Source organism: Xyrauchen texanus, chromosome 46, assembly GCF_025860055.1.
Source record: "Xyrauchen texanus isolate HMW12.3.18 chromosome 46, RBS_HiC_50CHRs, whole genome shotgun sequence".
NCBI lineage: Eukaryota > Metazoa > Chordata > Actinopteri > Cypriniformes > Catostomidae > Xyrauchen > Xyrauchen texanus.
In genome coordinates, this window is record NC_068321.1 from 8,517,457 (window position 1) to 8,534,459 (window position 17,003).

The window sequence follows — 17,003 nt, forward strand, 5'->3', positions numbered from 1 at the left end:
TATCAGATGGGTTGCCAGGAGCTGGACACAAAATTATATTCTCATTTTAGAGAACATTCAGTTGGAAACATTAAGATTTAGAAAGTAATCGATTGTGGTTAACCCAACAGTGAAAAAAGAAGCAGGTGTAATGGGTTAAAAAATTAAGAACAATAAAACGGACAGACGGACAGACAGATAGATGATAGTAGATAGCTAGATAGATAGATAGATAGATAGATAGATAGATAGATAGATAGACAGATAGATAGATAGATAGATAGATAGATAGATAGATAGATAGATAGATAGATAGATAGATGAATCAGACAGATAGATAGATAGATAGATAGATAGATAGATAGATAGATAGATAGATAGATAGATAGATAGATAGATAGATAGATAGATAGATAGATAGATCTCTTTTGTGAAAAGTTGACAGATGTCTGTTTCATAAACTTTGTAACTATTTAATTGACCTTAAATTAAGAACTGAAGGAATAAAAGTACTTCATTAGCAAGTAACACAATGGAATTGATGTTCAGACAGTGTAATTAGTAAAGTAATCCTATTACAGTCTAGGAAAAAAAAAATAATAATTTGGTAATTAGTAACTGATTGGCCAACTTTATTTTGGACCTGGTTAGTCGAGACTAGTAGTTTGTTTTATTGTACACTGATGCCCTCTAATGGACTTCACTCTATTTCAGGGTTGCGAAAACAAAACAATAATAGCTGAAAATGGATCATTTAAAGAGTAATTTACTTTAAGATATTATTTCAATAATAATTTAAACAACATAGTGTATTGTTTATTACTGTTAGGTTCTCTCAGGGAAAAAAACAGGCTACGCTGCACTGTGCATCCCGGAAATACCTCAACGAACAGATCAGGTCAGCTGACTATCTGTCTTTTAGAAACACAACCTGTCACATGACAAGTGTTTTCACGGTTTCAGCACTTACTGGTGTTATCTAATGTATAGACCCGTCAGTCCGACGTACAGCACTAAAACACGACAAACTGCGCCGCAGCATGGCTCAGATTTATAATCTGCAGTTTTCTTTCCTATTAGTTCTTCTGTGTCATACTGTAGATCAGGTGAATGGAGTTTGGCCACTGCCTCAACAGATAGATGTGTCCGCAGACAGATACAGTTTGAGTCCACAGTTATTCTCTTTTACTTATGGAAAGTTCTCGGCTGCTCAGAGTGGATGCTCTGTCCTGGATGCTGCTTTCAAAAGATACTTCTCCATCATATTTCCTGACTTCACGGATGGATCAGGTAGGTTAAACCTTAAGTAAGTTTATGCTTGAGAATGAATGAAACTGCTTCCGTGTTGTACTAGGTAGGATGATATTGTAGAAGTTGACATTATTTATCCTGCATAATAATAAATGACATAAATGCCAGATATTATTAAAATGTCTATAATTACACATGGAAATTATTTGCGTATTATAATGTAATAAATAAAAGGGGGGCGTTCACAAAATTGTCTTTGTACACATACATCAGATTGTCTTTGAGCGCTGCCTAGCGTTTGCGCCATGAACGCGTGTTTGTGTTCGTCTGCGCTCATTTAGTTGTTTTTCTGTCAACATGCGCTGTTTTTACGCGCTTTAGACGTCATATGATTAAAGGGATAGTTCACCCAAAAACTGAAAATTCTCTCTTAATTTATTCACCCTCATGTGTAAGGGCTGTTTGAAAGTTGAGATTGATAGTAAAAAAGACTAAATATTGATCTGTTTCTCACCCACACCTATCATATTACTTCTGAAGACATGGATTAAACCACTGGAATCGTATGGATTACTTTTATGCTGCCTTTGTGCGTTTCTTTAAGCTACAAGGCATTGTGAGGACATACAGATATTAAATATTCTTCTAAAAATATTAGTTTGTGTCCAGCAGAAGAAAGAAAGTCATTCACATCTGGGATGGTATGAGTGAGTACACGATGAGAGAATTTTCATTCTTGGTTGAACTATTCCTTTAAAAAGATTGTCAACTTTACAAAGCGCTATACAAGACACCATATAACAGTTTTGTTATATGTGCTTCATCTAGCTTTTTTTAGCGCAAGAACGGCTAGACAAAGCACATCAAATAGAACAGAACGCAGGTGTCTCGAAATGCGGTTTTAAATGTTGACGTCTTTTTTAACCTAACTCGGCTTCTTAAAAAAGCTTCACTCCTGCACAAGATCTGAAAATACGAGGCAGTGTGCAACAGTCATAGACGTCCATCTAGCACTTGTTTACATTGTATAAAAACAGTTGAAAAACAGAACAGATGGTAGCTAAAACGCATTTGGTGTGATGGCCCATGATTGGTGTCTCGAAGTCCCTGTGACGCACTCTGTGTTTAGCTGTGTTGAACCCAGGTGCATGTTCTGCGTGAACGCCCCTTATAGTTCTTCTACAGTAACAACAGCATAAAGGGTGGCCCAAAAATAAAAAAAAACAGGCCACATGGCGATAGAGAATCGCAGACGTTTGCTGCCATTGAAAACTTAGCTAAACAATTAACTTATTTGTTGCAATTCTTTGCTCACAGTGACATCAAAGTGAATTCATTTTGTTGTTTCCATTTAGTTAAAACAGTTAATGGTCTGAATTTGAGAAGTTTTTGATTATTTCTGTGTGAAAGTAATGTGGGTGTATCTATGATCAAATGACATTTTAATATTAAATAATGTGTATTGATATTTGATGTTTATTTGGACAGCATCAGGGCTTCCTCACCAAATCTGGTCAGAACCAAAACCCTTTGGTGTTTCAGTAAGTGTCAAAACCAAAGGATGTGACGGCTACCCGGATGAAGATTCAAATGAGAGCTGTGAGTATTTCCTGTTAAATATTGGGTTACTGTTAAATTCGACATGAAATCGGAATTGACCATATTCACTCTCTAATAATCTTTTGGTCTTACGCACACAGTTCATTAGTGCAAGTTTTTCCAAATTCAAACATTTTAAAATTGTCTTTGTAACCTTTCATCAAAATAAGTTATAATTTGCATAAATGCCCACTTTTCGTTAGCCAATTAAATGCTGATGAATAAAATCAAGTCCCATTCACATTAAAGAAGTAAAAGCTGAGTTTTGTGTTGAATTCATTACCTTTGACCTCTAGTTATGCCAGAGGATGCCCACTGAAATAGAGGGTATACTAGTTCCACTATGTTTTCCAAATACAGCACATCAGATCATGTTAAAATCAAGTCTTTTTTGTTGTTATTGTTATTGCAGATAACCTGAGTGTGTCTGAAGGCCAAGCTGTGCTGACATCAGTGTCAGTATGGGGCGCCTTGAGAGGTATGACAATCAACAATCTCACAGTCACTGTGAAAGCCCAAATCACTAACCAAATATTTGTCTATTTTCAACCTGAATTTCAGGTCTGGAGTCCCTCAGTCAACTAGTGTACCAGGATGATTATGGCGCTGTAAGTATTGTTTGAAATCAGTTGTAGCATATTTCTAGAGTGCAGTGTTCAATATCAGTTTACTCTGACTTCTTCTGCAGTACTTTATCAATAAGACAGAAATTGTGGACTTCCCTCGTTTTGCATTCAGAGGGCTTTTACTGGACACTTCAAGGCATTATTTACCTCTGCATGCCATTTTGAAGAACCTGGTAAGTTGTTACTAAGTAATAATGATTAATTAATGAAAAATACATTACAGTTTATGTCAGAAGTTTACATATACTTAAGGTTGAAGTCATTAAAACTAATGACTTAAGTATTTAAAAATGTTAACCACTCCACAGATTTCATATTAGCAAACTATATTTTTCACAATTCCAGTAGGTCAGAAGTTTACATACACTAAGATAACTGTGTCTTTTAGCAGCTTGGAAAATTATGTCAAGCCTTTAGCCAATTAGCTTCTGATAGCCTTATTGAATTCATGGGAAAATGAAAAGAAATCAGCCAAAACCTCAGAAAAAAAGTCTGGTTCATCCTTGGGGCCAATTTTCAAACAACTGAAAGTACCATGTTCATCTGTACAAACAATAGTATGCAAGTATAAACACCATGGGAACACACAGCCATCATACTGCTCAGAAAGGAGACACATTCTGTCTCCTAGAGATGAACATAATTTGGTGTGAAAAGTGCAAATCAATCCCAGAACAACAGCAAAGGACCTTGTGAAGATGCTTGAAAAATCAGGTAGACAAGTATCTATATCCACAGTAAAACGAGTCCTATATTGACATAACATGAAAGTCTACTCGGCAAGGAAGAAGCCAATGCTCCAAAACAGCCATAGAAAAGCCAGACTACAGTTTGCAAATGCACAAGGGGACAAAGATCTTACTTTTTGGAGAAATGTCCTCTAGAAATTGAACTGTTGAAATCATGTGCGAGCAAGGACATCTACAAACCTGACTCAGTTACAGCAGTTCTGTCTGAAGGAATGGGACAAATTTCCAGCAACTTATTGTGAGAAGCTTGTAGAAGGCTCCCCAAAACGTCTTCCCCAAGTTAAACAATTTAAAAGCAAAGCTCCAAATACCAACAAAGTGTATGTAAACTTCTGACCCACTGGGAATGTGATGAAATAAATAAAAGCTGAAATAAATAATGCTCTCTACTATTATTCTGACATTTCACATTCTTAAAATAAAGTAGTGATCTTTACTGACCTAAGACAATTGAATGTTTTGTATGATTATAGGTCAGGAATTATGAGTTTAAATATATTTGGCTAAGGTGTATGTAAACCTCTGACTTCAACTGTATATGAAATAATAATACTAAGCTATCTTCGTGTCTTTTTGTGTGGAGGATGCCATGGCCTACAGTAAGTTCAATGTCTTTCACTGGCACATCGTGGATGACCCCTCTTTTCCATATCAAAGTCGCACATTTCCTGACCTCAGCAATAAGGTAAAAATTTTAATCATTCACTGCTGTAAATTCACATTTATTCAAATTAAATTTGTAATGGTAATGGGAGAATTTCACTCCAAAATCAAAGAAAAAATTATAGTTTGCATAAAGAAAAAATTAGACCTACTGTATTTTAAGGACAATTAAGATTGGGACATTATTTTCATTACAAGTAAACATATTTTCTTTCCAAATTCCCATTACTGTAATACAAAAATAGATGATTCTCATTTCTGCATTATTAATTATGGAAGCCCTGAATTGCACTTTGAAAAAATAATTTAACTAGGTGAAAAAAGTGTCTTCCTTAGCCTGTCCTACTTTTTTTTCTGAAATAATTTTTCTATCTGAAATTTGTTCTCACAGAATTTATTTTCTCTCAGAAAATTTTTATTCTCAGAAATTATCTTTCTCAAATTTTTTTTTCTTCTTTCCTGATTTGTTTTCTCTCCTCAAGAGGCTTGCTAGCTAACAATTAGCATATGGTACCAACCTGTTTTCACACTTGACAATAAATGCCAAATGAAACATACAGTATGTACATATTGTTTAATCGTGGTATTTTATGTTTTAGAGGACATTTTTACATTTACATTTATGCATTTGGCAGACGCTTTTATCCAAAGCGACTTACAGTGCATTTATTACAGGGACAATCCCCCCGGAGCAACCTGGATTTTAGTGCCTTGCTCAAGGACACAATGGTGGTGGCTGTGGGGACTGAACCAGCGACCTTCTGATTAACAGTTATGTGCGTTAGCCCACTACACCACCACCACTCCTTAGAGGAATGTCTCACATTATAGACATATTTATTAAGATTTGCAAAACATTCTTGTTATTGTATAATATTTTAACTATAAATCTCTAAATCAACAGATAAACATTCTGTCACCTTGTAAGCATAAGATTTAAGTAATACTGATTGTGGCACCTGGTGGCCAAGGTTGGTACCACATGCTAATTGTTAGATAGCAAGAAACAACACTTTTCTCATGTTGCCTCTTGAGGAAAAACATTTCAGAGAGAAAAAAAAACTAATTTCAGAGAGAGAGAAAAAATTTAGGACATTGCCTCAGGAAGGCACTAAGACTAAGTACTTAAATATGTCCCGAAAGCTGGTCAGATGGCGTCACGTTGAAATTGTTCCAGATGGTTAATTTAACATCTATATAAGTTGTAAATTATTCATACAGTGGGTAAGAGTATGTCTGAAATGTCCACATATTGTGCTGAAACCTGCTAAAACTGTGAAGAGTGTGGTAAGAGACCGTCTCAAAAGTTCAACACATTGTGCTAAAACGGTTGATATTTTATTGAAAAACAGAAGGTTAAATGTTCAATAAGATGCACAAAATTACACAGATCCAACAATATATGAATACAATCACTGATTCATTAAGACAAAAAGTACATGTGAAGGAAAACAATACATTATTAAAATAAAAAAAACATATAAACCAACACAGAATATACATAAATAAGGTAAATAATCGGAATTGTTTTTAAAATATTTTTTTAAGTCATGGGTCAGGAAAGATCTCAGCATATAAGAAAGTATATACACTTTTATTAATAATAACTCAAATTATGTTGGTGGGTATGCAAAAGACTTGGTGACTTTTCCTCCACTTGCTATCTGTAAAAAATAAATAAATAAATACAAAATCTGGACTTCACTTGAAAAGTTTAAGTGGACATGAAAAAAAGCGAAACTAGTTTTGTTCAGGTCAAAAATGACCTGCCATAGGAAATGAATGGGAGAGACAACAACACAGAGCAATTTTTTTTTTTGTTCAAAATGCAGAACACAATCACACATAAATGCAGAAGTGAGACTATAAAACAATGCAAAAAACCGCACGCACACATACAGGTTTGTTTGATTATACTTGTGATCTCTCATTGACTTCCATTGATTTCATAACAGATTTATGATATTTTCTTTTTCCCAACTTAGCCTTTAACCTAAACCTAACCATCACACAAACATGTGCGCATCCCGAGATTTTAAGATCAACATCATCTGACCCATTTAGGGGCCTTTTTTATTTACTTATGAGGATATTTTGACCCTCACAAGTGTAGACAAAGCTGTCCCCACAGACCAAAACATACCACACTGGTCTGACCCCATGTGTAACAAAGTTTATGCTAGAATTTTGACTTTTGAAATAAATGACATGTAACAAAATAATCACTCTGTCTTTGTTACACAGTCAGATTTGACTGTGGCATCATGGTCTGGTTTGACAGCATATTGGAGGCAACATCTGACACTTCAACACAAGTGGTTTAAAAGAAATGCTACAATTTCAAAAAAAGTTTTTTTATAAAGTCTAAATATATATCAAATGCATAACTTTTGATAACATCTAGAAATGAAGTTTGCTACAACATTGGCAATATATGCTAGAGATCAGCCAATGCATGGAGAACTGTCGCCATCTATTGGCCATTGTTGTAATTTCATGTAATTGTTATTTTTATATATATATATCTGAATAAAAAAATATTGTGATAAACAGCAGCAATTAACTAAAAAAAGTCCCATTAAGGTGTAGCTCAAGTGAATCAGTGAATCATTTATGTGCACCCTCAATAACATCAGATGGGGCTTAAATGACACACATTCACAGATTGAAGGGTTTGTCAAAAAATGATTATTTATGAAAACATTTAAACCAAAATCAAAGACAAAAGTTAAGATTAAGGTCACATTTTCACACAGATTTTGTATTTTTTCCTTTGCCTCACATGAAAAAAAAACAGTAAGAACAGTAAATAGATTGCTCAAATCAAGATTTCACCAGCAAAACCAAAAGTCACGAGAGTCCTTGATTTATTAATGTCTTAGTTCATTATTTTTTTCAAACTCTGCCTTTCGTGGTCAATTCAAACCAAAAGAAAAACAAATGGAAAACCAACCAAAGAAAAATAAATATTCCAAAAACTATATATAGTTGGGTGTGTGCACGTGTAATGGGCGTGTATGGATGTGTGTGTGTGTGTGTGTGTTTGTTTGGCCGCGTGAAGCAGTCGGTGTAGCGGCCGCAAAACCAGGGCCGGGGAAAGGTTTGGAGATTTGGCGTGAGGTTAAAAGATGATGGACATCAAGAATAGTACCTGAGGCATGCGAAGCAGGCTGGATAGTGTATTATTTCCGGGGAAACTGAACTTCCATATATATATATATATATATATATATATATATATATATATATTTTTTTTATTGACAAGTTTTGACTTGTCTGGCACCCGAACAATTGAAATTAATTTACATGAATTAAAACCCAAATTTGATTTGGGGCAGCCACCGTTACAAACTAATAAATTTGCATGAATCATCTGAAAGAACCAATCCACTAAAATCAGCAGTTCCTAACGCTAAATATAAAGTAATCGTTTAGTTAAACCGGTTCACTTATATAAACTGTCTAGAAGAACTGATTTATCTAAATTATTAGTTTTTTCCCAGCGCTACATGATAGAGATGATGGTTTTGGTGAGCGTGTTTGATTACTCCCTCTACCCCATTTTGTGACTCTACAGTGCTTCCTGTCGAAAAAATGAGCTTGTTACTGGAAAATCTACTCTATTGTGAACTTAGCTGAGCTACTTTGACGCTACTCAACAGTTTAGTTAAGTTTGTATATGCAATAGTGTGGTGGAGTGGTGGTGGCGTAGTGGCTAAAACACAGGGTTGTTAATCAGAAGGTCGCTGGTTCGAACCCCACGGCCACCACCATTGTGCCCTTGAGCAAGGCACTTAACTCCAGGTTGTTCTGGGGAGATTGTCCCTGTAATAATTGCACTGTAAGTCGCTTTGGATAAAAGCGTCTGCCAAATGCATAAATGTAAATGCAATACTGATGTTCTTTTTGTTTGTCTTAGGGAGCCTTTCACCCATTTACTCATATATACACCCAGTCAGATGTGATGAGAGTGATTGAACACGCTAGAATGAGGGGCATTAGAGTCGTACCTGAGTTTGACTCACCTGGACACACTCAGTCATGGGGAAGAGGTTGGTTTCTCTTGTATGAAACCAAGAGGCATTCATCTTTTGTCCTATTATATCCTTACATGTGCACATATGTTCAAATAAGAGTTTTAAAAAAGAGAGAATAATGATGTGGGTTGTCTTCTTCTGTCTTTTCCTGATTCTCAGGACAGCCAGACCTGTTGACACCTTGTTACAAGGGAAGTGTCCCCTCTGGGTTGTTTGGACCTGTCAATCCAACCCTAGACACCACTTATAAGTTCATGGAGCGCCTCTTCAAAGAGGTGAAATCTGTATTTCCTGACTCTTACGTTCACATAGGAGGGGATGAAGTCCGTTTTAGCTGCTGGTAAGCATATTGACTCATAATGTCATATGGTGTTTCATTTGAGCATGATGGAAATGGGTCTTTCTGTTTTGTTATATTTTAATAGGCAATCGAATCCTGATGTGAAAAAGTTTATGGAAAAGATGGGCTTTGGGAAGGATTTTACCAAACTGGAATCATTCTATATGGAGAGGTGGGTCAAATCATTAAAGTGTAAAAGAAAGCTAAAGTAAATAGCTCGAATTGCAATTATGATTGTGGCAAATGAGGGTACAATAGGTGAAAAAATTTATTCACAGATGCATTGTAGTTCTTTCTTAAGATTCTGCATCAATCCAAAAAAAATCCTTTTTAGAATTAAGTTAATTACAAGCATCCACAGGACAAAATATTACAATAAAGGGATAGTTCACCCAAAGATGAAAAATCTCTCATCATTTACTCACCCTCATGCCATCACAGAAGTGTATGACTTTCTTCAGCAGAACACAAACAAACATTTTTTAGAAGAATATTTCAGCTCTGTAGGTCCATACAGTGCAAGTGAATAATGATCAGAATTTTGAAGCTCCAATAAGCACATAACGGCAGCATTAAAGTAATCCATAAGACTCCAGTGGTTTAATCCATGACTTCAGAAGTGATATGATAAGTGTGGGTGAGAAACAGTTCAATATTTAATTTAAGTTTTTTACTGTAAATCTCCTCTTTCACTTTCACATTTTTATTTTGTTTTTGGCGATTCACATTATTTGTGCATATCACAATATATATGCCACCTATTGGACAGGGGGGAGAATTTATAGTAAAAAATCAAATTGATCTGTTTCTCATCCACACCTATCATATCACTTCTGAAGACATGGATTTAACCGCTGAAGTTTTATGAATTACTTTTATGCTGCCTTTATGAGCTTTTTGGAGCTTCAAAGTTCTGGCCACCATTCACTTGCATTGTATGGACCTGAAGAGCCGAAATATTCTTCTAAACATATTTGTTTATGTTCAGCAGAAGAATAAAAAATGTCACACATCTGAGAAGTTATGAGGTTGAGTAAATGATCAGAGAATTTTCATTTTGGAGTGAATTATCCCTTTAAGTGCCTGAAAATATGTGTTGAGACTCAATTTGGAATTGCACTGTGACTCCTTGAATCAAAATGTATTTAAATTGTTAGTTGTAAAAATGTCTACCCCTAGTTGCAAATTTGGAAACTGTATCAAACGATTATTAAACATTATTGTGCAAACATGGGAGATCACCATAAAACATTGAATAGAGTGTATAGATTTATTTATTTGCAGATGGTTAAACCCTCATGATTACAGGTAGACTTTTACCTCTAGAACTGGAAGAAGTGGAACATTCATGAACAGTTTCGATGGTTTGAATGTGCTTATTATGTCTGTCATTATGTTCTTCAGTATAATGAACATGACCACTGCTCTCAACAAAACCTCAATTGTGTGGCAGGATGTGTTTGACTACCATGAGAGAGTGAGTAGACATCTGATTCACCTGTTCCTATCAAATATCTTTATACTTGTGTGTTTCTTTTTCTATAGGCACTTTTGATCTGGGTAGGGTTTTAACTAAATTGAAGGGATAGTTCACCCAAAAATGAAAATGCTCTCATCATTTACTCACCCTCATCTTCATCAAAGCCTCTAGCTGAAGAATGCTTATTTTTGTGGTTTGAATGCACTGCATGAGTTATTTTAACTGGAATGAGATGTTTCTCTTGTAGCCCAGATCTAAGTATGTGGTGGAGGTTTGGAAGCAGGGATGTTACCTGTGCGAGATGCGGAGGGTGACTAAGGCAGGGTTAAAGGTCATCCTGGCGGCCCCTTTCTACCTCGACCTCCCGATACCAACTCACAGCTGGGCTCACTACTATATTGTGCGGCCATTAGCCTTTAAGGGTCAGAAAACGAGTGCAAACTACTTACAAATAACATAGTGAAAAGGTTGCTGTGCTGTGCAGTGCTGTGTTGCGTCTAAGAGTAGTGCTGTTTTATAAATTGCATTCTTTCAGTGTGAAAGTGTGTGCTCTGCTGAGTGAGAAAAAAGATATACATGCATATATATATATATATATATATATATATATATATATATATATAATTGATTGGCATGACTTATACGATTTTTTTGTATTCCAACTATGTACAGCACTAAATCAGTGTTGGGGTTGAGGCGTTACAATTGTACACATTTAAAATATTCAGTCTTTGAATATTTTATTTTAGTCTGTGATATAAACTAAAGACTATTTTGCCTATTTGGAAAAAAGAGATAATTGTGTCAAAATCGGATTAGGAACAACCTCTGCTTTATTTATCTGGAATTCGTTTTTTATTATTTATTTTGCTGTTTTGGCCACTTTTTATTGAAAGTATTGTAGAGGAAGGAATGCCACTTTAAATAATAACTAACACTATAAAAAAGAAATAGTGTTTAATGCATAGCACTTTCTTACCAGAAGGTGTCAGCCAAGAGTTAACATTTAAGAATGAATATTGTCAGAATGTGCAAGTCGCACACTACGTTTTTTCCCCAGCATCCCAGAAGTCATAAGGCTAAATGAAACTCACTTTTACATTGGTTTATGGGTCGGAGCCGTGGCCTAATGGTTAACGCTTGTGCTTATTGAGCTGTGGTGTTCAAATAGCTGTGTGGCTATTTGCAACTCATTCCCCCATCTTCTTCCCATCATTTCATGTCCATGATACTTTCAATAACAGGTCATGAAAAGGTAAAAAAAAAAAAGAATATATATATATTCTAAAAAAAGAGTGTATATATATATATATACACTCACCTAAAGGATTATTAGGAAAGCCATACTAATACTGTGTTTGACCCCTTTCGCCTTCAGAACTGCCTTAATTCTACGTGGCATTGATTCAACAAGGTGCTGAAAGCATTCTTTAGAAATGTTGGCCCATATTGATAGGATAGCATCTTGCAGTTGATGGAGATTTGTGGGATGCACATCCAGGGCACAAAGCTCCCTGTTCCACCACATCCCAAAGATGCTCTATTGGGTTGAGATCTGGTGACTGTGGGGGCCATTTTAGTACAGTGAACTCATTGTCATGTTCAAGAAACCAATTTGAAATGATTCGAGCTTTGTGACATGGTGCATTATCCTGCTGGAAGTAGCCATCAGAGGATGGGTACATGGTGGCCATAAAGGGATGGACATGGTCAGAAACAATGCTCAGGTAGGCCGTGGCATTTAAACGATGCCCAGTTGGCACTAAGGGGCCTAAAGTGTGCCAAGAAAACATCCCACACCATTACACCACCACCACCAGCCTGCACAGTGGTAACAAGGCATGATGGATCCATGTTCTCATTCTGTTTACGCCAAATTCTGACTCTACCATCTGAATGTCTCAACAGAAATCGAGACTCATCAGACCAGGCAACATTTTTCCAGTCTTCAACTGTCCAATTTTGGTGAGCTCTTGCAAATTGTAGCCTCTTTTTCCTATTTGTAGTGGAGATGAGTGGTACCCGGTGGGGTCTTCTGCTGTTGTAGCCCATCCATCTCAAGGTTGTGCGTGTTGTGGCTTCACAAATGCTTTGCTGCATACCTCGGTTGTAACGAGTGGTTATTTCAGGCAAAGTTGCTCTTCTATCAGCTTGAATCAGTCGGCCCATTCTCCTCTGACCTCTAGCATCAACAAGGCATTTTCACCCACAGGACTGCCGCATGCTGGATGTTTTTCCCTTTTCACGCCATTCTTTGTAAACCCTAGAAATGGTTGTGCGTGAAAATCCCAGTAACTGAGCAGGTTGTGAAATACTCAGACCGGCCCGTCTGGCACCAACAACCATGCCATGCTCAAAATTGCTTAAATCACCTTTCTTTCCCATTCTGACATTCAGTTTGGAGTTCAGGAGATTGTCTTGACCAGGACCACACCCCTAAATGCATTGAAACAACTGCCATGTGATTGGTTGATTAGATAATTGCATTAATGAGAAATTGAACAGGTGTTCCTAATAATCATTTAGGTGAGTGTATATATATATATATATATATATATATATATATATATATATATATATATATATATATATATATATATATATATATATTTTTTTTTTTTTTTTTTTTGGCATAAATGCAATTCATTGATACATCTGTAGATTATACGTGATCAGTGTGAGGCTATGACTGCATGTTTCCTGTCTGTAATCTCAGATTCCTCAGGACACAGTTCTGGAGATCTGGAAGGGCACTACTAAACAATACTATGCTGAACTGAGCAGGATGACCAAGGCTGGGCACAGGGTTCTACTCTCTGCCCCCTGGTACATCAATCACATCAGCTATGGACAGGACTGGCGTAATTCCTACGCAGTGAGGCCCCAACATTTTTCTGGTGTGTGGAGCAGCATGTTAGGCTGGTGATGAGGTCCTATGGTCACCAGTGGGATGTGTTGATGGGCTCTAGGGTAGGGTTTTAACTAAATTGAAGAGATAGTTCACCCAAAAATGAAAATGCTCTCATCATAAATGATAAGAGAATTTTACTTTTTGGATGAACTATTCCTTTAAAATTGTGTTTTCATAATATAAGCTCCAGTCGGAGATCATGTGTAGTTCACTACTAAAGGTAATTTCTATCAGGAAAACTCACAGACTTGAGTAAAGTTTTAGATGACATTTATTTGATGAATATAAAACAGGAATGTAATGTCTCTCTTTGGCGTAAGCCCCATCTGGCTGTCCGAAGAAGTTGTACTCGGAACCATCAGATCCTGCTGGAGATAAGAGGCAGGGGCGAGAAGCTTACCCCCATGCAGGACGGGACTCAACTGGTGGCAGTGGGGTGGTGGAGGTTGTCATGTTAGCACACTGAAACAACAATCTGATATAGATAGACAAGACTTATAAAGCGATGGCTGACATGTGATTGGCTAGGAGTTACCTAGCTAATGGTGCAATGATGTACAGCTGCTAGTCTTCCTGCTAAAACTACACTTCACTTACATTTCTAAACAAAGTTAACTCTGATGAATCTCAATTGTTTAGTCTATTGACTCCTGAAGCAGAGCATACTGAAAATGATTTTGTTTGGTTGTTTGAAGTGCAGTGATGGTGTGTTTTTAGGTCTGTTGTGCTTGGCTAAAGCTGTGTCTTTGTTTCTATGGTTTAGGCACAGAGGAGCAAAAGAAATTGGTGATTGGTGGAGAGGTTGCCATGTGGGGCGAATATGTCGATGCCACCAATCTGAACACTCGTTTGTGGTATGACTAGAAAAGAGTCAACATAAGAATTGATTATTGATCATGCAGTATCTATACATACTTAGGCATATTTGTGATCTGTGCATGTGTGTGAAGGCCGAGAGCTTGTGCTGCAGCTGAAAGGTTGTGGAGTGATGAAGAGAAAACCTTGAATGCAGATCTGGCCTTCCCTCGACTGGAAGAGTTCCGCTGCAAACTTCTGAGGTATTGAAAATATGTTTATCAATCATTATATTTCAGAGCCTTTTCTGTTTCACCTGGACTGTATACATACAAAATTATTTATTTAAAATTATTTAATTAAATTACATAGTGTATATACCATATGTTACATAAATAGAATGGTATTATATACATTGAAATATGCAGTATATAGTATATAAATATATATATAAAAAATAAATACAGTTGTATTTTAAAAAAATACATGTTAATCTTGTTTGTTTTGCCTCAGGCGGGGTATTCAAGCAGAGCCTCTGTTTGTTGGCCATTGTAAACATGAGTATAATGGTTTTTAGAGGTGCATCGGAACTGAAGAGGGTTGTTTTTGTGAACTGGAAGCACTGCGTTTAAATTTGCACAATAAAGTTGTTTTTTTACTCTACAAAATAGTTGTTCTGTTACTCATGTGAACTGACTTTCCAAGTAATGTGAATTGTATTATTCATAAAGATCTATGCAAGAATGATGGTATTACTGAAGGAATTACTACCTTCTGAATACAGTGGACCCAAAATGTATTTGGACACTGAAGCCACAGTTACTGTAAACATGTTTGAATGTCATTGCATTAAGTCACAAAAACTTTAAATTCATCGTATGAGAATAAGGGTTTACCTGATGTGTGGTGAACAGTGCCAGCTCCAGGTAAATGGCTGATGTAAAGTACCTACACATTTAATGAAATCGCCCGCCACTACAACACCAGTCCCGTCTCACCAGCTATGCCGCAGCAGATCCTATTAACTCTGATGGGGTTTACACATGAGCTAAAGTAGGACACAGTAAGGTGTGAATGGCCTGAACGGTTAGCTACTACTGATATAGACACGATTAAGCAACCACCTTTTGAATTTCTTGTGGTATTATCTTTTCTGGTCACACTTTAAAATAGTGTCATTTGGTAAATGAATTGGGTGTAATGAACTAACAATGAAAAATAGATTTTTACTAAATGTATTAATCTCGGCTAATTAAAAAAAATAAATAGAACTGTTCATTGTTAGTTTTTGTTGGTCACTGCATTAAATATAATAAACAAACAATGAAAGATATAATTTTTAAAGCATTTAATCTTTAATCTTTGTTAATGTTAGTTAATGGTTACTAATGTTAACAACTTTTGATTTAAAACATTTGTTAAAATTGCTGTAAAAGTGTGGTTCATGTTAACTAATGTTGTTATCAAACGGAACCTTGTTGTAAAGTGTTTCCAAAAATTGCACTATAGTAAATGCTAAAATGAACATGTACCAAGATTAATAAAGCTGAAAATGTATTGTTGGTTGTTATTGTTAACTAATGTTTACAAATACAACTTTATTGTGTCAGTACAGGAACAAATAACTTCAAACACAATTATGCATATATATATATATACACATACACCGATCAGCCACAACATTAAAACCACATGTCTAATATTGTGTAGGCCCACCTCTTGCTGCCAAAACAGCGTCAACCCATATTCTTCTCACTACAATTGTATAGAGCGGTTATCTGAGTTACCTTAAACTTTTTGAACCAATCTGGCCATTCTCTGTTGACCTCTCTCATCAACAAAGCGTTTCCGTCCACTGAACTGCCGGTCACTGGATGTTTTTGTTTTTGGCACCATTCTGAGTAAATTCTAGAGACTGTTGTGTGTGAAAATCCCAGGAGATCAACAGTTACAGAAACACTCAAACCAGCCCGTCTGACACCAACTATCATCCATGCGATTATCTAATCAGACAATCGTGTGGCAGCAGTGCATAAAATCATGCAGATACAGGTCAGGAGCTTCAGTCAATGTTCACATCAACCATCAGAATTGTGAAAAATGTGATCTCAGTGATTTGGACCATGGCATGATTGTTGAGAACATTATTTTTTGTAGTTGGTAATTTTTTAATGAGAAGGTATTTTAAATCAACTGTAATTCTCACCTATTAAAAAAATAGAAAAAATGTAAGTAATACTTTACAATTAGGTAGTATTTGTTATTACAGGTATTACAAGTTTTTGAGGTATTACAAGCTAAGTTTTTAATAATCTTGGCTAATGCTACTCTATAATATAAACTAAATATTTCAATTTATTAAATAACTTTTTTTATGTAATAAAAAATCTGATGAAATTGAAACTTTGTAATGCAGCACTTTTCATGTTACTGTCTCTTAAGATGAATGGCGTATGTTGTATCCTTCCTCATTTTGTAAGTGAATAAAAGCATCAGCTAAATGAATAAATGTAAATGTTAAAATACAATTGTGAGTTCATGGTAGTTCATATTGTATAAACTAATGCAACAAC

General features: G+C 35.9%; 1 protein-coding gene across 3 annotated transcripts; it reads left to right on the plus strand.

Annotated features, from left to right (window-relative positions):
- The first annotated feature begins 917 nt into the window (after positions 1 to 917).
- LOC127638650 (beta-hexosaminidase subunit alpha-like) lies at positions 918 to 16,693 on the plus strand. Of its 3 annotated transcripts, none has more exons than XM_052120267.1 (14): positions 918 to 1,269; positions 2,719 to 2,829; positions 3,242 to 3,307; positions 3,391 to 3,437; positions 3,518 to 3,628; positions 4,788 to 4,889; positions 8,787 to 8,919; positions 9,064 to 9,244; positions 9,330 to 9,416; positions 10,649 to 10,721; positions 10,972 to 11,146; positions 14,399 to 14,489; positions 14,586 to 14,693; positions 14,944 to 16,693. In XM_052120267.1, exons 1-14 carry the CDS (start codon positions 1,020 to 1,022, stop codon positions 15,005 to 15,007), a joined length of 1,599 nt encoding a protein of 532 aa, XP_051976227.1. In that variant the 5' UTR covers positions 918 to 1,019; the 3' UTR covers positions 15,008 to 16,693. The 3 variants fall into 3 exon arrangements, 2 of the variants coding, with proteins under 2 accessions (XP_051976227.1, XP_051976226.1); XM_052120266.1 differs by lacking the exon at positions 10,972 to 11,146 and adding an exon at positions 13,441 to 13,621; XR_007969883.1 differs by lacking the exons at positions 10,972 to 11,146; positions 14,944 to 16,693 and adding an exon at positions 13,441 to 13,694 and having other exon boundaries at positions 14,586 to 14,634.
- The last annotated feature ends 310 nt before the right edge of the window (positions 16,694 to 17,003 follow it).

Excerpts from the sequence above, each read along its gene's own strand:
- LOC127638650 (XM_052120266.1), top strand. The coding sequence starts at position 1,020 with ATGGCTCAGATTTATAATCTGCAGTTTTCTTTCCTATTAGTTCTTCTG. Across the intron at positions 1,270-2,718 it reads TGACTTCACGGATGGATCAG|CATCAGGGCTTCCTCACCAA; the intron begins GTAGGTTAAACC and ends TTATTTGGACAG. Across the intron at positions 4,890-8,786 it reads TTCCTGACCTCAGCAATAAG|GGAGCCTTTCACCCATTTAC; the intron begins GTAAAAATTTTA and ends TGTTTGTCTTAG.